This window comes from Bombus huntii, chromosome 12 (genome assembly GCF_024542735.1).
Source record: "Bombus huntii isolate Logan2020A chromosome 12, iyBomHunt1.1, whole genome shotgun sequence".
Taxonomy (NCBI): domain Eukaryota; kingdom Metazoa; phylum Arthropoda; class Insecta; order Hymenoptera; family Apidae; genus Bombus; species Bombus huntii.
This window is the reverse complement of record NC_066249.1, coordinates 1,918,924-1,941,328: the sequence shown is the minus strand read 5'-3', so window position 1 is coordinate 1,941,328 and position 22,405 is coordinate 1,918,924. Positions and strand designations below refer to the sequence as shown.

Genomic DNA, 22,405 nt, shown 5'->3' with positions numbered 1-22,405 from the left:
ATACAGTGCAAGAATAATCAGTCGAACTTGGCTGGAATTGGGTACTTTTCGTTTTCATCAAGGTAAGCAATTAGAAAAAGTACTAGACAATTTCAAATTATAAATACAACAAAATTAAATTAATTAAATTAAATTAAAATAAAAATTAATTTAATTAATACAAAAAATTGTCTGGTATTTTAGATTTAAAAATGTATAAAATAACAATGCAGCACGTGGCGCAAACGCAAGGACGCACTAGATGCACGGCAAAAACGAAAACGAACTTTTAGATCTGACCATCCAGAATCTAGTCTTCAATTGCTGGCGAAAAGCATTCTAATCTTGGTATTTCCCAATTAGCGCCTCCTCACATCATCGAAGCGACCCTCAGCGATAAAACGATCTACGAAACCCAGACGGTCGTGTTCAGTATCAGAGCGACGAGTTTACCAAGGGCCGATGGAAAATGGTTCAAGAATGGGAAACCTCTTCGAAGCGGAGAACGCATCAGAATCACCAGTGCTGGAGAACTTTTTACTTTGGAACTTCAAAAGGCCATTCTCGAAGACGAAGGAGTGTACACATGCACGTTCACGAACAAACTAGGCGAAGTTATGGTCGAAGGATATTTGACTGTTGAAACTGTGGACGAACTTCGAAGACCCAAGTTTACCGAACCTTTGAATGACGTGGATGTGGCCAAAGGAAAGACCGGACAGTTTCAGGCTACGTTCACTGCTGATCCTGTTGCTGACACAACATGGTATATTTCATCATTGATCTTTTAACAGTTTTTAAACTTTTGTATTGGTTCTTTAAATATTATCTGTGATTTGTTAGTGTTATTCACGGTACTATTCATACGTTATTTATCAGTACTATTTGTAATACTACTTATTTTATCCCTATTTCCTTTGCTATTGCTTCACAATTGGGATATTGGGTACGTCATTGATTATAAGTCATAAATTATCTTTAGCGACACTATATTAAATAATAAATTCAAAGAACACATAACATAAATGCACTTTGTCCCAAAAAATGAAATAAATATAGAAACATGAGTATTTATTCAGAAAATATTGTGACGAATTTTCAGACCTTTATGAGTACATGTCATGATATATTATAATGTTAGAAGCATGCAATTCCTACTATTAAGACTTCATTACCACATTCCATCAAACAGCCATATAACTTTTTATAAATTCATGTCATTCGTTTAAAAAGGTACTTCAAGGGTGAAGAAATCCCACATGACGACATGCGACTAAAGTTCACCACGCAGAACAAGCCAGCAAATGACAATCTAACCAGTACTACAGTCACTTTGAGCGTGCCAAAATGCTCGAAAGAAGACACTGGAGAATACACGCTGAAACTGAAGAACAAATACGGCGAAGCTGAAGCTAGCGTTAGTATAAATTCAACATCATAAAGAAGACTCGTTTTAGCTGAAGATATATAAATATTTGTTTCTGTAATCAGGCTTTCTTACATCTCCTTCTGCATCCTGAAATTGAAGAATTGAAAGACGTTGTCGCGTCCGTTGGAGACTCATTTACATGGGAGGCCATCGTTAAAGGAAATCCAAAACCTGATATCACGTGGACCAAGGATGGTACAGTCCTGGAGAAAGGAGATAAATACGATTTCGAGGAGGATAGGAGGAACAACAAGTTCAAACTTATCATTAAAGACGTGGAAGTCGAAGACAAGGGAACTTATCATCTTACAGCTAAGAATTATCTGGGTGAAGCGACTGGACAAGCAACCCTAACTCCACACAGTGAGTATACAAATTTATCTATGTATATACTGTTGGCTACTGTTCTATGTTAACTGTTCGAAAAGATTATCTTCGCCATTGTGTCGGGAGAAAGAATTTTTAATTATACAATTCGATTTTCAGCCGAGGCACCAACCTTCCTCAAGAATTTGGCCAATATAGAGTGCAAAGATCGCACAGATTTAGAACTGAAAGTTCGCGTAACCGGTGTCCCCAAGCCAAAGCTAACCTGGCTAAAAGATGGTGAAGTGATCAAAGAAGATGATCGACACAAAATTACTACACACGTAGATGGCATCGTGGACAGCACTTATTCCATCGCGACATTTTCTATAGACGATGTTGGAAAGATCAAATGCCGGGCTACCAACGTCGATGGATGCGCACAAACTGGTTGTAATTTGACGATGCAATTGATCTCTCCTAGCTTTATTCATCTTCTGCCTAAAACAAAAGAAGTGGACGAGGGTGATTGTCTGGAGCTTAAAGCGAAGATCGATGGTAGCCCTGTACCTGATGTAGGTTGGTATAAAGATGGAGAGAAGATCGTTCCCGATGAACACATGAAGATTGAGACACTTCCGGATGGTAGCACCAAATTGACGATCGATTGCGTGAAACCGACAGACTGTGGAGCTTATAAACTCGTGATGTCCAATTCTACTGGCGAACAGTCTTCGTTGTGTGCCGTGGCTATTAAACGTGAGTGACGTTTTACGATTAGGTGAAAAATCAAATTAGGGATTAATTCAAAGTTAAATAATTAAATTCATAATTAATTCTTTTGGAAATTCCTTTATATTAAATATTGATGAGGAAATGAAATTAGGAATGATAATAATAATAAATATAATTTCAGCTGCAAGGAGAAAACCATCTTTCTCGAAACCATTAGAAGATGCCAAGGCTATCGTAGGACAACCACTGAAACTGGAAGCCCAAGTGGTTGCTTTCCCGAATCCACAAGTTCAATGGTTCAAAGACGGCATACCACTACGGCAATCGAAAGAGATATACTTCATGAACGAACCAAACGGTATTATCGGTTTAAGGATCGACTATGTTCGTCCGGAAGACGCTGGCGTATACTCGATGACTGTCTCTAATTCGCTCGGTGAAATTACTGGCTCCGCCAAAGTAGAGATCGAAGAGAAAGAGAAACGACCAGAATTCATAACCACGCTTCAACCACTGAATGTCGTGCAAGGCTTCCCGGCGAAAATGATAGTCAAACTACTAGGCAAACCAACACCACAGCTTCAGTGGCTGAAGAACGGCGATGAGGTTCGTAAATCATCATGAATTCTTCAAATCTTGAAAATTTAAGAATGCTTTTCCCTTACTTTCATCAACTTTGTGTTTTCAGCTCATACCTGATGGAAAGCATATAAAGGCTGTTGATCTGCCAGATGGAACTCAGGCGTTGATCATAGACAAAGTAACGCCAGAAGACGCGGGAGAATACACAGTGATTGCAAGCAACACAGAAGGCACTTCATCTTGTACAGGAACGATCAGCGTTCTTGGAAAACTTCTATCCGATCAACCAGAAGAGAAACCTGGATTTGTGAATCCAATGCGAGACGTCTACGTCGAGGAAGGTCAACCATTAAACTTATCTGTTTCTTTCACTGGCAATCCCGTGCCAGAAGTCAGCTGGTCCAAGGACGGTGCTCCTCTGCAGCCATCCGATCGATTAACTGTGACTTGCGATGGAAAGAAGACAGAACTGGAGATGAACCCTTGCGAGTCCGGAGATGCTGGTGTATACGAATGTCGTATATCGAATCCACTCGGTGAAGACTCCACGAAATCCACAGCTAACATCAGGAAGATCTTCCAACCACCAAACTTCTTGCAGAAGTTCAAGGATCTACAACAATTGCCTTCGTTCGATGCCAAATTCCTAGCTCGCATCACCGGCGTACCACGACCGGATATTACATGGTACTTCAATGACAGACCGATCTTAAATGATGACGATAAATACAAGATCAAACGTGACGGAGATGTTTGCTGTTTGTACGTGAAAGATTGTACCTATGATGACGCCGGAACGTACAAGTGCAAAGCAGTGAACAAGGGTGGTGAAGCTGAGTGTGTAGCGAATTTGAGAGTGGTTGATACAATTGAGAAGATACAGAAGGCTGAGCCACCATCGTTCTTGAAAAAAATTGGTGATTGTGAATATTATAAAGGAATGGCAGCCAAATTTACAGCCTGCGTCACAGGTATCCCAGAACCTGAATTCCAATGGTTCCACAATGGTAACAAAATGTGGCAAACCGATAGGATCAGGATGAACCAAGAAGGTAGCTTGTTGCGTTTAATTATAAACAATGCTGACGAATTAGATGCGGGAAAATATATGTTAAAAATATCAAACCCTCATGGCGAAGATTCTTGCACCGCGGACTTAATTTACGAATCATTGGAGCCACGACCAAAGAAAGCTCTAGGAGATCAATATGCAGATTTCGACAAGTACCGCAAGTCTGGCGTTCCATTACCTTTGGCCGATCGTCCAATTATCAGCAGAATGATGGATCGCCATCTGACACTCTCTTGGAAACCATCCATCCCCATTGGACCTCGCATTCCAGTGACGTATCAAATAGAAATGTGCGAACTTCCGGATGGTGATTGGTTCACTGTCCGCACAGGTATTCGTAGCTGCGTGTGTGACATCCGTAACCTTGAACCCTTCAGAGATTACAAATTCCGTATCCGTGTAGAGAACAAATACGGAATCAGCGATCCTTCACCGTATGCGCAAACGTATCGCGCGAAATTGGAGCCAGATCCACCGAAATTCTTCCCTTACTTGCCTCCTGGCATCGACTTCCGTCCGGAGACCAGTCCTTACTTCCCTAAGGACTTCGACATCGAAAGACCACCTCACGACAATTACGCTCAAGCACCTAGATTCCTTCGTCAAGAACATGATACTCAATATGGTGTAAAGAATCACAATTGTAACCTCTTCTGGTTCGTTTATGGCTATCCAAAACCCAAGATGACCTATTATTTCAACGACCAATTGATAGAGTCTGGTGGAAGATATGATCAGAGCTATACGAGAAATGGACAAGCCACTTTATTCATTAATAGGATGCTCGAAAGAGACGAGGGAATGTATGAAGCTGTCGCGACTAACGAACATGGTGAAGCTAGACAGAGAGTTTGGCTACAGATTGCCGAATACCCAACATTTATTCAGAGACCGGAGGAAACTATTGTAATGGTTAGAAAAACTGGGCAACTAATGGCTAAAGTTATTGGTGTACCCTACCCAGAGATCAAGTGGTACAAGGACTGGAAACCTCTTACTACCTCTTCCAGAATTCGGATCGAATTCACCGAACCAGACACTACTATTTTAACCATCAGCGATACCATCGTGAAGGATGAAGGTTTATACTCGGTGAGCGCAAGAAACGTGGCCGGATCCATTTCCTGTTCCGTGATGCTGCACGTGGAGGAGAACGAGCACGAGTACGGATACAGAACGTACAGGAGGAAGTCTGATATTAAACCTCATCACGATAAGCTTCTCGATGAGTTCTACGACCTCGGTGACGAGCTTGGCCGTGGTACTCAAGGTGTCACTTACCACGCTGTTGAAAGAAGCACCGGAAAGAATTTCGCAGCCAAAGTCATGCATGGAAAGGGAGAACTTAGGCCATACATGTATAACGAGATAGAAATAATGAACAGTCTGAACCATAGGAAATTGCTGAGACTGCACGACGCTTATGAGACTGATAAATCTGTCACACTGATCATGGAACTAGCTGCTGGTGGTGAGCTAGTGGACACTTTGACGAAACAGGCATACTACACCGAAGCAGATATTGCTGGATATATCAGACAGTTACTATGGGGATTGGATTACATGCATTCGAATCATTTTGCTCATCTTGGTTTAACGCTCGGAGACCTGTTGATCTCACATACAGGCGGTGACGACCTGAAGATCTGCGACTTCGGGCTCGCAAGAAGAATTTCACACGCGAAATTAATGACTTTGACATATGGTATGCCCGAATACGTGGCACCGGAAGTTACCAACAACGAGGGAGTGTCCTTCAGTGCGGATATGTGGGCCGTTGGTATTATCACATACATCTTGCTTTCTGGAATTTCGCCATTCAGAGGTAACAACGACAGGGAGACGATGCTGAAGATCCGGGAAGGAAAATGGGAATTCGATGATCGTTGGGAGAACATCTCGGAGGAAGCCAAAGATTTTATTCGTTCTCTACTGATGTACAACGCTGATAGAAGAATGGATGTCAAGGCTGCTCTTGCTCATCCTTGGTTGAACTATGCTGACAGACTTCCGTTCGATTTGTACAAAATCCCATCGGAGAACTTGAAGAACTATTACAAACTGTATCGCGATTGGTATAACAACGCTTCCTGCCGCACGTGGTTCCGCAGACGCAAATTGAATACAGCCTTCGAGCACCCATCTAGAATGGTCTATCCGCCTGGCCAAAAATACACTCCAGAGCCCAGCGAGGAAAGACCATACAGTCCAATAAAGAGACCTCCGGCTAAACCTTGGGAGAACCAGATTGCTACGAGGGAACCGATTGACACGGAGATTGGAATCATCAAGAGCGAAAGCCACTATCAAAATGGTCCAGATACCTATCTTCTTCAATTACGCGACACGGACTTCCCTGTGCGTTTGCGTGAATACATGAAGGTTGCGTGCAATCGTAGTCCTGGATTCTCTCGTACCATCACCGAAGAAAGTTTCGACTGGAGGACACCTATTATACGAGAACGTCGTCGCTTTACGGATATTATGGACGAAGAAATCGACGATGAGAGACGAGCAAGAATCAGTAGATACGGTACAGATAACTTCACTCTGAGACGCTTGAAACACGAATTGGGTACTCGATTGGATAGTTACGCAGAGGCAGAGGCAATGATAGAGTCGAAGAAGGAGGGACATCTACCATTCTTCCGTGAAAAACCGCAAATTCAACCCATGGAAGAAGGAATGCCTGCTCAGCTAGCTTGTCTAGCTGTTGGAAGTCCCAAACCAGTGATTCAGTGGTACAAGAATGACATGATGATTCAGGAGAGCAACAGAGTAAAAGTCACCGAGGACCAAGACGGCAGATCTATACTTAGCTTCAATCCAACGAAGGAACACGATATTGGTAGTTACAAGATTGTCGCCAGGAACTCCCTCGGACAGACTGTGGTCAGAACGAGATTAGTGGAAGCTGCTGTTCCTTTAGGTCCTGATTCTCCTGAGCTTTCCGATGTCTCAGACACAGAAATACTTCTACGATGGAAGCAGCCCAGATACGATGGCAACTCTCCAGTCTTGTGTTACAATCTCCAATACAAACTAGGTGACTCGGTCGATTGGATAGATATAGCCTCGAACATCGATCACGAGTTTTACATGATAAGAGACTTGACACCGGACACTTCCTATAACTTCCGTTTAGCAGCACGAAATCGCGTCGGTTGGAGCGAAAAGGGTATCCCATCGAAGCTGATCAAAACTAGACTACCAGGATGTCCAAAGGTTCAAATTACTCGAGCTATGAGGCACCTTCAAGAACTGACTGAGTCAGGTCAAGAAATAATGCTCGATGAAGACAAGCCACATATGGATTACTCCATCGAGGACCATCCTATCGAGTGGTCGACCGACACGAATCTTTCAAGCAAGTATAGCTTCATCTCTGAGATCTCCAGAGGCCAATTCTCCGTTGTAGTAAAAGGTGTTGATAAAAGTACAGACCGTGTGATAGTCGCCAAGATTTTGGAGCTGAATACGGAAACAGAAAAGCAAGTGAACAGAGAGTTTGAAGCTCTTCGTTCGTTGAGACACGAGAGGATAGCGATGTTAGAGGCAGCGTACAAAGCACAAGGTTCTCCGATTGCACTATTCATCTTGGAAAAGCTTCAGGGAGCTGATATTCTCACATATTTCTCGAGTAGACATGAATATACAGAAAATTGCGTAGCAGTTGCTATGACCCAAATTCTGGACGGTTTGCAGTACCTTCACTGGCGAAGATATTGTCATCTTGACATTCAGCCTGACAACATAGTGATGTCTAATGTCAGATCGGTCCAAGTCAAACTTGTTGATATGGGTTCTGCTCGACTCGTTAGTAAGTTGGGTACAACTGTACCGAAAGCTGGTCATCCAGAGTATAGAGCACCCGAGGTATACAATGAGGAACCGGCTCATCCTCAGACAGACGTTTGGATGGTCGGTGTACTAATGTATGTACTCCTATCTGGTATTTCACCGTTTCGTGGCAAGGATCCTGATGAGACCAGACAAAATATTCTGTTTGTGAGATACAGATTCGAACATCTGTATAAAGAGTTAAGTCAGGAAGCTACTAGGTTCCTTATGTTGGTTTTTAAACGGGCACCCAGGTTTGTATTCTCTATTTTAATATTACTACATCTATCGGAGTTTTTATATGTTTTGTTTTTATTTTAGTAAAAGACCATTGGTAGAAGAATGCCACGAGCACAGATGGCTACAACTATCGGAATTTATGATTAAGAAACGCGAGAGAGCAGTGTTCTTAGGTAACAGACTGAAAGAGTATAACGAAGAGTACCACGAAGAGAAGTCGAAAATAGCATCTGAGAACCAAAGCCTGGCAAGTGAAAGCCTGTTAGGTTCCACTCAAAAACTCATTAGATCGACCAGCATACAAGAAGAGCTGCTCACCACGTTCTAACGAATAAGATATTATTAAGCAATGATTTTCCAATTTTCTTTATGTGACTGTAAAATTTCATGCACGCATCTAGTCAGTTTCTTAAAGAACAAGGAAAAGCAACTAAAAAAAGAAGAGGATAGTATCGAAATATAAGAATCTTCCTTCCTTGTTCTCTTTTTTGTTATTATTTATTTGTTACGTTTAATTATTTTAACGAAATATTACCATCATATCGTTACTCCTAAGATCTATGAGTAAGAAAGAATCGACCGATCGATATTTGAATATAACGTAAGATAAAATCACGTTTTAACGAATCAAGGTACAAACCTTTAAAATTGTACAAAAATGATGATTATATTCTAATAAAATCACCAATAAATGCTAAATAATTAAAGAAAGCTTTATTATTAAATATTGACTTTATTTACAAATTATGGTCTTTCATCATTACAATGCTCCATAAAAAGGATAAGTATATTGTACACATGACATGTTCTCCATTCTCACTCTCTGTACCATTAATTACACAAATTTAACTGCAATGAAATATCATAACATTCAAAAGCTGCATATAATTAACAGATTCAAATATAAACAAAACAATCTCCCTAGAATAAGAAGAGTAGTACTGAATGATAGTTAAATACAAATTAATCGATATCAAATTAAAAAAACACTTTTAAATCAAATTCGAACTTTCCACCAAAATAAAATGCTAATTCCATAAACGTACAGTGTCACTGTTAAAACATTACCCACTGATCTGAATCATCTTTTTGCATATTGCATAACATAATCCTTAACCTTATTTCGAAAGGACTCCTTATCTTTTACAAATAGATCAGCTGCTTCTCTGTTTAAAGGATCATCAAAATTTAGAAGATCCTGCAGAAGGATATGATTAATTAATATAATCACAGAAACATTTTAAGTAGAATTTTTAAAGACTTACTGTGAAAAGTGAATTCAAACCCCATACAACATCTTTAAGTTTACGAGTCGGTGCCCATCCCATTTCATCTATACTACTCTGCCTTAAAATTGAAAGACATACGTTACCATCCTCATTTATATTAGGATGCCACAATTTTGTTAGGCATTTAACTTTTGGTGGCTAAAATAATTTTGTTAATATCAGACTGATCACAAATACCTATATATAAGTTTTAATGGTGATACACTTACAGCCATATTATATTCTTCAGGTATATAAACTTGGAAATGAAATCTACCTCCAACCCAATATCCTTCATCAGGAACAATCAAGAGACTAAACTCATGTAGACAATCAGGATCTTGAAATTTCACCTGACATGTACTAGGTAATGTTTGCTGCATTTCTTGTACCTAAATGAATGAAAAAATTAAAACAGCTAGTTATAATTTTTTTCCTAATTTCAAAACAATTTCATACATTCTTATCTCATTATACCTCTTTTATTAATAGCTTATCACGGACAGAAACGCGTTTATTATATTCTCTGTTTTTTGAGTTTGATATATCACTATCCTTCTTCAATTTTCCTCTCAAGGTAATCATATTTTTAACAATTCTGAAAGGAATAATAATTTCACAAACGATGAAACGTACTAAAAATTGGAAAAAGAATTAAGAAAAACACAATCCAACACAGTGACAATTCCATTAATCATTTAAGAACAATTGAGGCATTATTCGTATTTATTTGATAACCCCATTTTGATAAATATCAAAGACAAATAAATATTTAGTAGTTTCAAAGGCTGTTAATTTGTCACTTTACGACATATTATATCCAGAATATTTTTCATATAAGATTAAAAAGTTATATTGTCAAATACCGCTTATGACATTTATTATGGAACAACACGATTTCAAGGTTAGAACTATCGAATAGAGTTCTTTAGTTGGTTTTATTAAACTGTACCTTAGACTATAAATATGGCAATATGGTAATATACGTTTATAATTAACTCAGTGGATCTGCATTTTGTTAATTTTCATCTCAAAACTCTCTCACTATCAAACATTTAAAAGCAAACGGTAAATATTTAAGCGTACTCAAAGTCTAAATATTGTACTGTAGATGGCAATACTGTTTTTGGTTTTATGTCGGAAGTTTGTTTATAATATAGCAAGATCTAATTGTTGTTTTATGGACAACTTTTATTGAAAAGATTTTTGCTTTTATTGAAACAGATATATATAAAATATAAATTATTAGTGAAGTTTTTATTTATTTACAAATATTTGCAGTGTATAGCGTTCATAATCTACCTAAATATAATAGATCTTATATAATCTTTTATATAAAATGTGAAACGTACACGATGATTGAACAATCAAGAAAAATTTTATGTAAAATGATACTTAATCGTATGCATCGCCACTCAATACGGAGAAAGAAAACAATTTTTATAATTGAAGATTTTATATTACATACATACCTTTGTATTTGTACATTTTTATACAAAATTTTATACATAAAATGTTACCTAAATATAACTATTTCTTTTATGCAAATGCATGCCACGTTTGTAAAAAATTTGGGGGAAAAATCTCTTTAAAAAGATGTGGTAATTGCACTATGATCTCTTATTGTTCCAAGGAACACCAAAAAATGCATTGGTCGCAACATAAAGATTTATGCAACGCAATATGCAATATTTTAAAGGACAATCAACTATCAACCTTTTTAAATATTCAACAGAATGTTGATATAAAAGCTTGGACTCAAATGAAAATGAATTTCATGTTACTAGTAGCAATAAAGGTTGGTAGAAAATTAGAGCATTATGAAGAGCAAATGTTCAAATTTCTTAGATTATGTGTTGTGTGTCATGATCAAAATATAAGAGTTCTTGAAGATTGCCCTAATTGTCCAAATACTAGTTTTTGCACAAAGCACAAAGATGATATTGTACATAAAAGATATTGTGATCTGATAAAGTTATGTTTTAATTTAGATGTAATCTCAATAACACATGAGAGAAAGATACCAAAAATGAGAATACCATATCATATAAATCATGTAAATTTACCAAAAAACATGAAAGATTTTATAGATTCTTACATTGAACCATGGAAGAATTCACATATGTCAATAGTAGAGGAAACAATGATTAATTCAGAATATCTTTCACGACCTTTAACATTTCTTTACGCAATGCAAAAATTGCGATATCTTTTAAATGGTAATAGTTTCATTGTTCATATTATTGCAGCCAATATGATAGACATTGATAGTATAGAACTTTGGGAAATTCTCTTACACTGGTTACCATGCATTACAACAGTACAAATTTTTCTAATAGGACCTGAATTATCTATAGATTCCGTATCAGTGAATCTGTGTAAGGATTGTCAATATGATAATAAACAACTTTTAATTCAAATATGTAGTATGCTTTATGAGAATTATACAAATGATGATTCATATGTGAAACCAGATTTTATTGTTGGATATAATGCAGGAATACATGAATGTGAAGATTTTAGATCTGAAAACTATTCATGGAGACAATCTTTAGAGATAGTAGCTGAACAAAATTGCCCATTGATTCTAACATCTTATACTTCAACAGAAGCAGAAAAAGAACAAATCAGACTCAATGAAGTTTTAAACAATCATGTAAAGTATACATATTTTGAACAGAATCCATTTTCTAGTTTAAGACCATACAGAGATTTTGAAAATGAAGGAATATATTACCAAAACCAATACATAATCATTTATGAAAATTTAAATAGCTACAGTAATCGATATTTCTAGGTTAAATTTGTAATTGATATTATAGGATGTATTTTATACTTAATTTGATATGTTTACATCATTGTTTGTATGAATTTATTGTTAAATAAATGTATAATACTATTTGTAAAACGAGCATTTTTTTAAAGAAAAGTTATCATTTTAGAAATGTTATTAAAATATTTTGATAACTTCATTAATTAGCTTTTGTTTTCTTCACATTTACTTTTTTAGTTTTATAACTGATTAATTTTTCTTGCAATATAGTTTTGATTCTAAGAAAACAATTTCAGAGTGATAAGATAGCCAATCAACCACCCAGCCGCATTCGCGTATATTGTAATTGTAGATGACATATTCAGAAATACTTGTTCCTATTGTTAGAATTTTCAGAAGTATCCTTTTTTGTTATGAAGAATATTTCGGAGGTATAACTACTTGTATCATCGTGTGATTCACATAAATTTTTTGATATATTAATAATAATGGCAGAAATTGAATGGCCATGGCAATACAGTTTTCCTCCTTTTTTTACGTAAGTATTAATAGGTTATGTTGATCATCTATTTTAAACTATGATTTATGTACATACATAAGCATAGCTTCTGACATTCTATATATTTAAATATTTGATGAAAACTTTCAGACTTCAGCCTCATTCAGATACTAGAGCTAAACAATTAGCAGCATGGAAAAGCTTAATCCTAGAATACTATCGTATAACAAAACAGTCTATTATAGATATAAGAGAAGTGCATTCAAGCCCGTTATTTAATAATACTGCAATTAATCGTATCCTTTTTACAATAACAATGATTGAGTAAAATGATAAACTCATTACTTGCCTACAAATTTATTCCTTAATATATGAAACAGGCAAATTACCATCAGAGGCTATCTTATTGGTATTGGAAGAATTAGCAAGATCAGGGAATGCAAGCCCATTAGATAAGACAAGACAAAGATGGCTAATTTATTGGCATACTTTGGAAGAATGGGGTGAAATTATTTATAACTGGGCACAAGAGAATGGATTTGTCGGTTCCGTATGTACTTTATTTGAGTTAACACAAGGAGAAGATACAACAAATCAGGGTATGTACTTTTATAAAAGTTGTATTTCAGGAAGATAAGAAAAATTATGATGTAAAACAAATGCTTCCTGTTTTTAGAATTTTATGGACTTGATACAGAAGTATTAATCAGAGCACTTAAAACACTGGAAGGAAATAAGAAAGCAGAATTAATTTTATTTGATGATAATCAAGGTGTTAAGTTCTTTTAGACACATAATTGTACAAAAGAATTGCTTTGTAAATGTAAATACAAATCTTCGCTATTTTCAAGGTATATATATGTTTATGATTAAACAATCATTTTTAAAGATATAATTAAACAAATTTTAAAGGAATTCATATAATTTAAGAACATGAAACTATAGAAAGAATTCATAATGTATATTTTCAAATATGATTAGAAGAAATTATTCCTAAGATTATATTAATAAAATCTAAATTAATAAATATTATGTATGTACAGAAGTGAAGCAGTATTAAATATAATTTTTATATTAGTTGTATTCTATAAATCTGTGGAATGTTTTAATATAATGGAATATATAATATTTCACATAGAAGAGTAATTGCAATAAAATATTTTTTTTAAATAAGAAAAACTATGTATTTTTAATACATTTATGAACATAAATAAATCAAGGTTTGATCTTTTAAAGTACATTAATACTCGATCACTTTTTTTTGTTAAGTATGCAACAGTAACAATCTTTTTAAGTATCTAACAGCATTCTTGTGATTAAAATACTTTGTAATTACATAATTATGTGTAGATTATCATATAAATTAAAATTAGAGTCAACATGAATATACATTAGTACAAATTATTGACTATAAAGTATATAAAAAATATTATGAACACAGTAAAATTGTGTTCATATAATATCATGGCGAATTTGTAACAAGAAAACTAAAAAATTATGCATCTGCTTTCCTCACTCTGGCTAATTCGATTGTTTCCTCCTGAAGATTTGCACTTGCTTCAAGATCTTTTTTACTTAAATGTTCAATAACACAAGCTCCGAGTGCATCGCATATGACGTTTATTGTGGTTCGGAAACGATCCCTATAGGCGAATTTAACAATTATTTAAAATGTAAAAAATTTTAATTTGATTAATAATTATGCCAAAGGGGATAACTCACAGGAGCCAATCTACTGCAATGATAAGTGTTACATCTTCAGCAGGCAATCCTACAGTATCTAACACCATAACCATTGTAACAAGACCAGCTTGTGGAATGCCAGCAGCTCCAATGCTGGCTGCAGTTGCTGTTATACTACAAAAGTATATCAAACCATCAAAGTTGTTAAGATTTTAAGCTTAAGTTTCAAAGTTCAATTCATTTAATTCAACAATTACCTAACACCAATAACATTGCCGAGAGTCAATGGAATTCTCCTGACTTGAGCTATAAAAATTGCAGCAACAGCTTCGTATAATGCAGTCCCATCCATATTAATGGTAGCACCAATTGGAACAACAAATCTTGTAATTCTCTGGTCTACACCTATATTATCCAAACACTGTATTGTTACTGGCAATGTGGCAGTGCTGTATTCACAGAAATAAATTATTTATAAATCCCAAACTTTTACTGACACGTTTTCTAGAATGAATTAATTCATATAATTCACCTTGATGAGGTACCAAATGCTGTAGCTAAAACTTGAGTCATCTTGCCTATGAGTTTAAATGGCAACTGCTTTGTGCAAATGAAGAATATAACAGAAAGTGTTACACAACCATGGATAATCAAACCTAATAATACTGTAATGAAATATAAACTTAATTGTCCAGCAATAGCACCAATATCCTGAATTTCTAAAAGCTTTGAAGTAACAAGAAAGAACACACCAATTGGGGATGTCCTATAAAAAAATAAAACTTTTTGCATGACTTAAATTAATTAAATAAATAATTTGTTATGTCATTTGCTTACCATATGACCCATTTAGTAATAAGCATTGTTGCTTCAGATAAAGCGTCAAAAAAAGATAAGAGAATTTTTCCTTGTTCACCCATTTTACTAAGAGCTATTCCTAACACAATTCCAAATACAACCAACCCCAAAGTATTCATACCATCTCCATATTTATGACTTATGTCCCAATCTTGTATGTTGTTTACTGGAAAAAATATTAAATTGTTTATAAAATACATTAATATAATCACAATTATAAACAAATTTAATTTAAATGTAATATTTACCCCCTGTTTTATTTTTGGGCTCTATCAGTACTGTGCGGTACTAAAGCACAATATTAATTAATTAAAATTTTTATTATACAATATTAATCAATAATGTTTATAGGAAAATTAATATACCTGAGCAATACAAGCCTGTACAAGATTCGGCGGAAACACATTCCTAAAAATAAAATTTCGTAAAAAAAATCGAAACTTATTGTAATACAAATGTAATATTTATTGCTATACCTGATTAAATCTAATATTGTGTCTGTAGTTGTAATATCTCTAATTGGCGCTACATTATCCTTTGCGATCATACCATGTGTACTGTATTCTCCAGGTCTAATAATTAAGACCAAAATTATACCAAGAATTACAGCAGATATTGTCGTTGATGCATAATAGTAAATTGATCTTATACCAATCTTTCCTGTAAATTAAATACATTTCAAAATTTTTATTTCGTTCCTTTAATGATATACTAGGATTAATATGTAATAGTATTTTGCAAAACGTGGATGCTGGAATTGTTACTGTGAGATAACAAATCATCATTTTCAATCGTTTAAACAACGAAAAACAGAATATTAACGGAAAAATGCTGATTCGAGAGAGAGAGAGAGAGAGAGAGAGTATCTATTATTGTTCTTTCTTATATAATTATTAGGTCATTAATGCTTCTAAATTAATAATTTAAAAAGATAGGACATCTGTTATCGGAATTGTTTTTTCTCTGACTAAGCTAAATCACACCAGAAAATACCGGTAATCTGTGTTTTACCAAACCAGGCATCTTCACGTAAACAAGTTTGTACACCCACGCAATCCATTCGTCACAGACGATTATCTGCAAAAAGTATACACATGTTTTTTTAATTACCGGATAAATTAAGATCTAATCCGCCGATTGCGCTAACGATGCTAGCAATGATTAGTGGTAATATAAGCGCTTTGAGCATTCGAAGAAATATGTCTCCCGGAAATTGAATATACATAACTTCGCGCTTTGTCCATGGTTCGTCTCTGACATTTCTTAAGATGAAACCGAAAATCGTACCCGCCACTACAGCGGCTACTGTAAGCATTGTCAGCATGTTTTCTGACATACAACTTCTCCATTTTTTTGGATGAGCCATATCGTCTTTTTTCCTAAAAAAAGCAACAATATTTTTAGTATTACTTAATACAGCGCGGAATCGATGTAAATTTGCGTCTTGACTAAAATTAACATAACATTTCTCAGAAATATATTACATGAGTCGTTCTAGTAATATGATAATAAGATATTGCTTCAGACAGTTATATATATATAATTATATATATAGTATATGTATGAAAGAGATAGCACCCTAATTACTCTACTATCTTTTTATGCCAGCCTGTCGAAATGTAATGTCGTTCTTATAACTGTAAACATATTAAAATATTTGCACATGTGTGGAAGACCGTGATAAGACTGACATGTGGGAGTGAAATAATGGATAAATATAAGATACTATAGAGTGTTCCAGATTTAAACGTTGGTTGAGATTCATGAACAATTAATGCAGGTAAATATAGACTAATTAATTTTATATTACTAAACGTCTCTAAACATGGTAGTGGTCTGTGCCCCTATTACTATACTATCATAAATTACGCTTTTATCTTGCGGCAGGTATTGTTCTATAATGCAATTACCTTATTTACGTTTTCCTTCAATTTTGTTGGTTGCAAATAATCAATTTCTTGAACTTTTTAATTCATAATTTGGCTTATTTAAAATTACATATAAGTTTTATGTATCTTCAATTTTATATGCTGTGTACATTCAGACTTAATTCGAGTAAATTAAAATATTTTTATAACTTTCTGTTACATTAAACTTTTTTATTATCGATAAAATATATTAAGCAATAATTGAAATCGATATTATCAGGGTATTTGTAACATGTTCTTGATCGTAAGTCTAGCAAAATATTCTATAGATGGAATGTACACACAAAACGTATACTTATCCATATAATTACAAAAGTGAACAGAAAAACAGTCCTCAAGGCGTGCTCCAAGACTCATTGATCCTGCATTCTAATCATCATGTTAGATGATGCATAATATAACTTATTATATAACACAAACGATATGAAATATTTATAAATGTTAATTGTTCATTTAAATATTGCCCGCGACACCCATCGTGCAAGCATACCCATCATCTGACAGCACCAATTAACCCTACAGTACATGGTGTTAAGTTCATGTTTATTCCCTAATTCCGCAGCATCCGGTATCAAATATTCTTATCATAAAAAACGGTATGGCGTAATTAAATCTATCCAAATTTATTATAAAAGATGCATACATGTTTTTATCAGGAATCTTCGATCAATTAATATTAAACTGATAAAATTAATTAATGAATAAAAATATAAATTAAAACTACAAATTTTCTCGTCATCGTGCTATGTATACATATATGTATGTATGTATATCTCGCAGAAACTGGTATTAACCGGTTTAAACTGTCCTGGAAATCTGCCTTTACGTTCCATCCACTAATAAAATTGTATACTGCAGAAAAATTTGTCATTATTTTTCTTCATGCGCGGTGGAAGTTTTCACACTGATTTCACGAATATGAAAAAGGGAAAAAGAAAAATAAGAGAGACGTAACCGAAATTGATCTCGTGTTGACATAATTATTAAGCAAGATAGAAGATTCGATTTATATGCGCTCCGGGCGAGGGCAAATGAAAGTAGACGATAGGAACCAAATACACGTGCCATTCTTGTTTGAACCGCACATGGCGATAGTAACCGTACGATGAAGAACGCGCGGTGTTCTAAAAATTTGAAACACACTTGATATATTATTCATCAAATGAACAAAGAAGCATGGTAATTATGGATTTACTGTGCGAAGCGCGTATCTATGAGTAAGTCTAAATAAAGATATTCAATGCACAGATAACACTGGTGTCACATGTCTAGAAGAAAAGAAAAAATTACATGCGTGGAAAATCGTAATTTCAAGTGTTTGTTTGTCATTTCAAGATAGTAATGACTAAAGAATTTCTTTTTTAGCTTTTTGCAGACTTTTATAAAGGCACAGTTTTCCTTGGTTTATAACTGTTTAAAGATACATATACCTTTCTCGATATACAATACATTTTAAAACAATGCCGAAATCAAACTTTTTCCGGCCATATTTTTGCGCGTTCAATTTCTATTTCTCTATTGTGTACGTGGATTAACTATTGTGGAGACAAGATGCGCATTGTATCAAATCATTCGACTCTTTTTACTAGCACAATAGATATATCTAACGATACGCAATGAGAAAAGTCGTAAGTGTTATGTAGATCATAATTACAGTCGGGGCAAAGATGAGCGCAACGAGACACGACTTTATTTACCCTTTGATTCCTGTCACATTGTTTAGACGTTTACCTCCTATATCACTGTCAAAAAAGTAAATTTAAATTATCGCTATCAGGTTTCTATAAAACTACCATGTCATTCAACTACAACGGCTTTCAACCTCGAATGCTTTCATTTCCCTAAGAATGATATATCTCGTATATTTTATAAATATTCGCTTTGGGTATTTATAAAAAAAAATTGACTTACCCGATAAATTAGTTCTATTCACGATTGTGGTCGTCGATAGAAGAAACTGCGTGCGCGGCAATGCGATCGAATCACGTTGCGCGCGTGCTAATTTTTTAATCGGGATGCTGATCACGCTTCGATTTAGAGTACGCGAAATGTTGTTCTTCCCGCGAGCGCGATCGTCGTACTATCGGTACGCTCTGTTCTCGTGGACTGTCGGCGACGGCGACCGGCCCATGAGAACAGAGCCCTTCGTATCGTACGGAATAGTACGGATGCAACCATGTGTGCGTCAGAAATCAACTATCTCTTTCCCTCTCCATCACCCTTTGCTTTTGATATCCCACCTCTCTCTCTCTCCCTCTATCTTTTTCTCTTTCTCTGTGCCTCGGCATCCTTTTGCCCCCTTTCACCGAACTCCGACTACACTATCCTCCCTCTTCGTCGTTTTTCTTACGTACCTTCACCATGTAGCCGGAGATCCTACGATGTTGCACGCGCGCAAACATACACGCGGTTTGCGAAACCGCGTGTGCTTCAATCGACACATACATTCGAAACTTGAATGAATGGTTATACCTTATATAGTAGACAGTTCGGTAATTGGCACACGTACAAGTCAAACCATAATTATTACGAAATACATATCGTATATTTTTGGATGAAACTGTTAATGAAAAAATGATATAGCGCTGGTATTTTGAATTTAAAAAAAATATATTATTATACATATTATAGCGCAATCTTTTTTTTATTTGATTCGCAGATATTATTTTTAGTTATTTGGTTTAATTATAAAAATGTAAATTAATTTTTTCTAATCTTGATGGATTTCGCTAATCGCTTGCTTCCTTGTTAGAAATGGTAACGAAATTATGTAATAAAAGTGAAACGAACTGTAGCACGCAATATACGTCAGTTCATAAACGATGATTTAATTAATGTAAAATTTACAAAAATTAGTGTGAGAATTACTTGACCGCTAGGGACGATGTTTGTATAATTGGATTGAGGTCAGTCACGTGATTGTGTTAATTATTCTGCCCCTCCTTTCTCGCATATTCGGCTAAATTTGTTTCACTTTTTGTCGCCCAAGAATACAAATGAAGAAACACATGTATCTTGTATCAACGCAACTTGGTTTGCATAATTCTTCGTTGAAAGTTAATTCTGATACAAATAATTACAATACATATCACATATTCGCGAATAAAATTATTTAAGGAAAATAAAATTAAACTGGCATGTATTTGTTACAAATGTTTATTTAAGAATGGACAAAGAGTATAGGTTTCATTTAATAAAAATAAGTGAATCATTTAATACTTAGATGTAAAAATTACTTTTCGGAAATACTGATAAAATGTTGCAAGAAATACATATAATTAGAGAGCAGCTTCTAGATAACATTATATGTAAACTAAGAGCAATATGTAATTCTGAATGATATAAAAAATTGTATGGCAAGATATGTAATGAATGCAGAATTTGATACTTAATTATTAATATTGGAATTCTAGATTAAAATCAATGCAACTGGTGAAAACTTAACATTTAAAGATACACTTTTCCACTATATCACTCTTGTTAAACATAAGGAATGATTATTTTAAACATGTAATACTAAAATATACCTTAATAGTTAGTACATTTGTATAAGGCACTTTAATCACAAAATGACAATTTTCTTTACTCAATAAATCCTTAACAGAATAACTAAATCTGCTACAGAACTATGATTTTCAGAAAAGAATCAGAATACTCAAATTTTACTTATTAAATGAAATACCAAGCTGTCATGGTAAATCCAAAATATAAGTACTATTTAAACTGTAATTAAAAACTAAGGGATTTTATAGACATATATACACAATTCTCTTGTTGATTTTTTGGAATGACACATTAAAAAGAAAAATTAAAACAATGAATTACGTTATTTCCACAAAGAATTTAGAAAGAACAAAATTGTTACTCTGTCTCAGTGAATTTTAAATATAAATTTATCAACTTAACATTGCATTTATATTGATTTTACAAGCCACTAGAATGATCAGCTGCTATAATTGAGTTGTTTTATGAATATTAACAATGATTTGGAGTATTATTTACAAATTGTTACAATGTTGTCAGTACAATCAATTTTCTGGTGGTGGAGATGTTATTTTCCTTTTAAAGAGTAAAATATGAGGTTCTGAAACACAAGTATTTACCAATTAAAATACTTCTACTAATCTTCTATTAAAAATTTATTTTGTAAATACAATTTAAAGTAAAGAGCAGGGGATAATAATAAAATTTGAATAGTATATAATAAAGAATTCAACCAGTTGGCATACCTGGCTTATGAATCATATAATGAACCCATCCTTGACTTTGTTGGACACCAATAGCTCTCCACTCTTGTTCCGAGAGGAGATGAGTAGTTGGAACCAATTTAATCATTTCTTTTGGTAGTACTACATGCCTAATAAAAGAATCATAAGTAATATATACATACATCCATATATGTATTACCAATAATCTTATGTTTTTATTTATACACTGTTTTTAAAATGGTGGATTTTAATAAACAAAATAGTAGTGCAAAAGAAATTTGTAACATACTGTAAAATGTGGCAATTAGAAAGTACTTTTTTGAGTAAAAATATACATATTTCAATAAGAAAGATCATGAAATTTGCATGACTGTATTAACATTTTACAATATTCTATCTTTCTTTTCATCTCTCCATCCTAATTTCAATATTGTTTAAGAGTGGATAGGCTACTAAGCAAACAAAAGAACGTGCCAGACGGCCATTTAAATGATACGTTACCTCTGCATCCAAAAATTAGACAAAGAAGTTACGGAATTAGGTATATAAAATACAACGAAATAAATACATTCCTCATTATAAGAAAATTTTCGAATGATATCATTAAGAAAATATCAATATGAATATATAATAAGAAAGTGTATACTTGTACATATAGCAAAACGATTCAAAATGGCACATTTGGCCAAAATCGAAATCTAAATGAGACATTATAATATGCTGCTGTTATTTATACCAACCTATATTCGTATTTATCATCGTAGTATTTATCTGAATAATACATCTTGTTCGACATCTTGATCCAATCAGAATTATCACAAATGCTCGAGGCAATTCACCACTAAACACTATAAAACGCAGCCGAGTGTTTTCGAAAACCTTCCTTCTACAACGTATACCCACAAATTTGAAAGTTAACGGATGTAACATCAAGAAGAGTGGAAGAAAGCTACTCCCTAGTCATTGACAGTTCATTAAAAAATGATTATATGAAAAAAATAGAAA

General features: G+C 34.4%; 6 protein-coding genes across 17 annotated transcripts in view; 3 read left to right on the top strand and 3 right to left on the bottom strand.

The window, feature by feature from the left end:
* LOC126871995 (obscurin) overlaps positions 1-8,908 on the top strand; it is a 45,788-nt gene extending 36,880 nt beyond the window's left edge. For all 7 annotated transcript variants that reach the window (XM_050631430.1, XM_050631425.1, XM_050631426.1 and 4 more), the window contains 7 exons: positions 343-745; positions 1,213-1,396; positions 1,471-1,771; positions 1,895-2,473; positions 2,631-3,055; positions 3,138-8,197; positions 8,265-8,908. In XM_050631430.1, the coding sequence (XP_050487387.1) occupies positions 343-745; positions 1,213-1,396; positions 1,471-1,771; positions 1,895-2,473; positions 2,631-3,055; positions 3,138-8,197; positions 8,265-8,511 (7,199 nt within the window). In that variant the 3' untranslated portion in view covers positions 8,512-8,908. The remainder of the gene's footprint in view (positions 1-342; positions 746-1,212; positions 1,397-1,470; positions 1,772-1,894; positions 2,474-2,630; positions 3,056-3,137; positions 8,198-8,264) is intronic.
* Positions 8,876-10,564, bottom strand: LOC126872017 (NEDD8-conjugating enzyme UBE2F-like). 3 transcript variants are annotated; one of them, XM_050631484.1, is made up of 6 exons: positions 10,404-10,564; positions 9,929-10,049; positions 9,682-9,843; positions 9,449-9,610; positions 9,230-9,381; positions 8,876-9,104 (listed from the first exon to the last, which is right to left on the bottom strand). In XM_050631484.1, the coding sequence occupies exons 2-5, from the start codon at positions 10,034-10,036 to the stop codon at positions 9,265-9,267; spliced, it is 549 nt and encodes a 182-aa protein (XP_050487441.1). In that variant the 5' UTR covers positions 10,037-10,049; positions 10,404-10,564; the 3' UTR covers positions 8,876-9,104; positions 9,230-9,264. The 3 variants fall into 3 exon arrangements, with proteins under 3 accessions (XP_050487441.1, XP_050487439.1, XP_050487440.1); XM_050631482.1 differs by having other exon boundaries at positions 8,876-9,381; XM_050631483.1 differs by having other exon boundaries at positions 8,876-9,381; positions 10,318-10,554.
* Positions 10,565-10,758: 194 nt separating this feature from the next.
* Positions 10,759-12,359, top strand: LOC126872008 (uncharacterized). The gene has a single exon (XM_050631466.1). It carries the CDS (start codon positions 10,965-10,967, stop codon positions 12,246-12,248), a length of 1,284 nt encoding a protein of 427 aa, XP_050487423.1. The 5' UTR covers positions 10,759-10,964; the 3' UTR covers positions 12,249-12,359.
* A 195-nt stretch (positions 12,360-12,554) lies between these two features.
* Positions 12,555-14,580, top strand: LOC126872018 (vacuolar protein-sorting-associated protein 25). Of its 2 annotated transcripts, XR_007691803.1 has the most exons (5): positions 12,555-12,762; positions 12,874-13,019; positions 13,104-13,322; positions 13,400-13,574; positions 14,434-14,580. XR_007691803.1 is itself a non-coding variant. In XM_050631485.1 (4 exons), the coding sequence occupies exons 1-4, from the start codon at positions 12,713-12,715 to the stop codon at positions 13,510-13,512; spliced, it is 528 nt and encodes a 175-aa protein (XP_050487442.1). In that variant the 5' UTR covers positions 12,555-12,712; the 3' UTR covers positions 13,513-13,577. The 2 variants fall into 2 exon arrangements, 1 of the variants encoding a protein (XP_050487442.1); XM_050631485.1 differs by lacking the exon at positions 14,434-14,580 and having other exon boundaries at positions 13,400-13,577.
* LOC126872006 (excitatory amino acid transporter 1) lies at positions 13,883-19,409 on the bottom strand. Of its 3 annotated transcripts, XM_050631458.1 has the most exons (10): positions 19,104-19,409; positions 16,375-16,643; positions 15,741-15,924; positions 15,630-15,672; positions 15,513-15,552; positions 15,244-15,430; positions 14,939-15,172; positions 14,664-14,855; positions 14,446-14,580; positions 13,883-14,366 (listed from the first exon to the last, which is right to left on the bottom strand). In XM_050631458.1, the coding sequence occupies exons 2-10, from the start codon at positions 16,628-16,630 to the stop codon at positions 14,219-14,221; spliced, it is 1,419 nt and encodes a 472-aa protein (XP_050487415.1). In that variant the 5' UTR covers positions 16,631-16,643; positions 19,104-19,409; the 3' UTR covers positions 13,883-14,218. The 3 variants fall into 3 exon arrangements, with proteins under 3 accessions (XP_050487415.1, XP_050487416.1, XP_050487418.1); XM_050631459.1 differs by lacking the exon at positions 19,104-19,409 and having other exon boundaries at positions 16,258-16,387; XM_050631461.1 differs by lacking the exons at positions 16,375-16,643; positions 19,104-19,409 and adding an exon at positions 16,276-16,360.
* A 1,322-nt stretch (positions 19,410-20,731) lies between these two features.
* Positions 20,732-22,346, bottom strand: LOC126872021 (cyclin-dependent kinases regulatory subunit). The gene is made up of 3 exons (XM_050631489.1): positions 22,141-22,346; positions 21,422-21,549; positions 20,732-21,276 (listed from the first exon to the last, which is right to left on the bottom strand). Exons 1-3 carry the CDS (start codon positions 22,194-22,196, stop codon positions 21,221-21,223), a joined length of 240 nt encoding a protein of 79 aa, XP_050487446.1. The 5' UTR covers positions 22,197-22,346; the 3' UTR covers positions 20,732-21,220.
* Between the last annotated feature and the right edge of the window lie 59 nt (positions 22,347-22,405).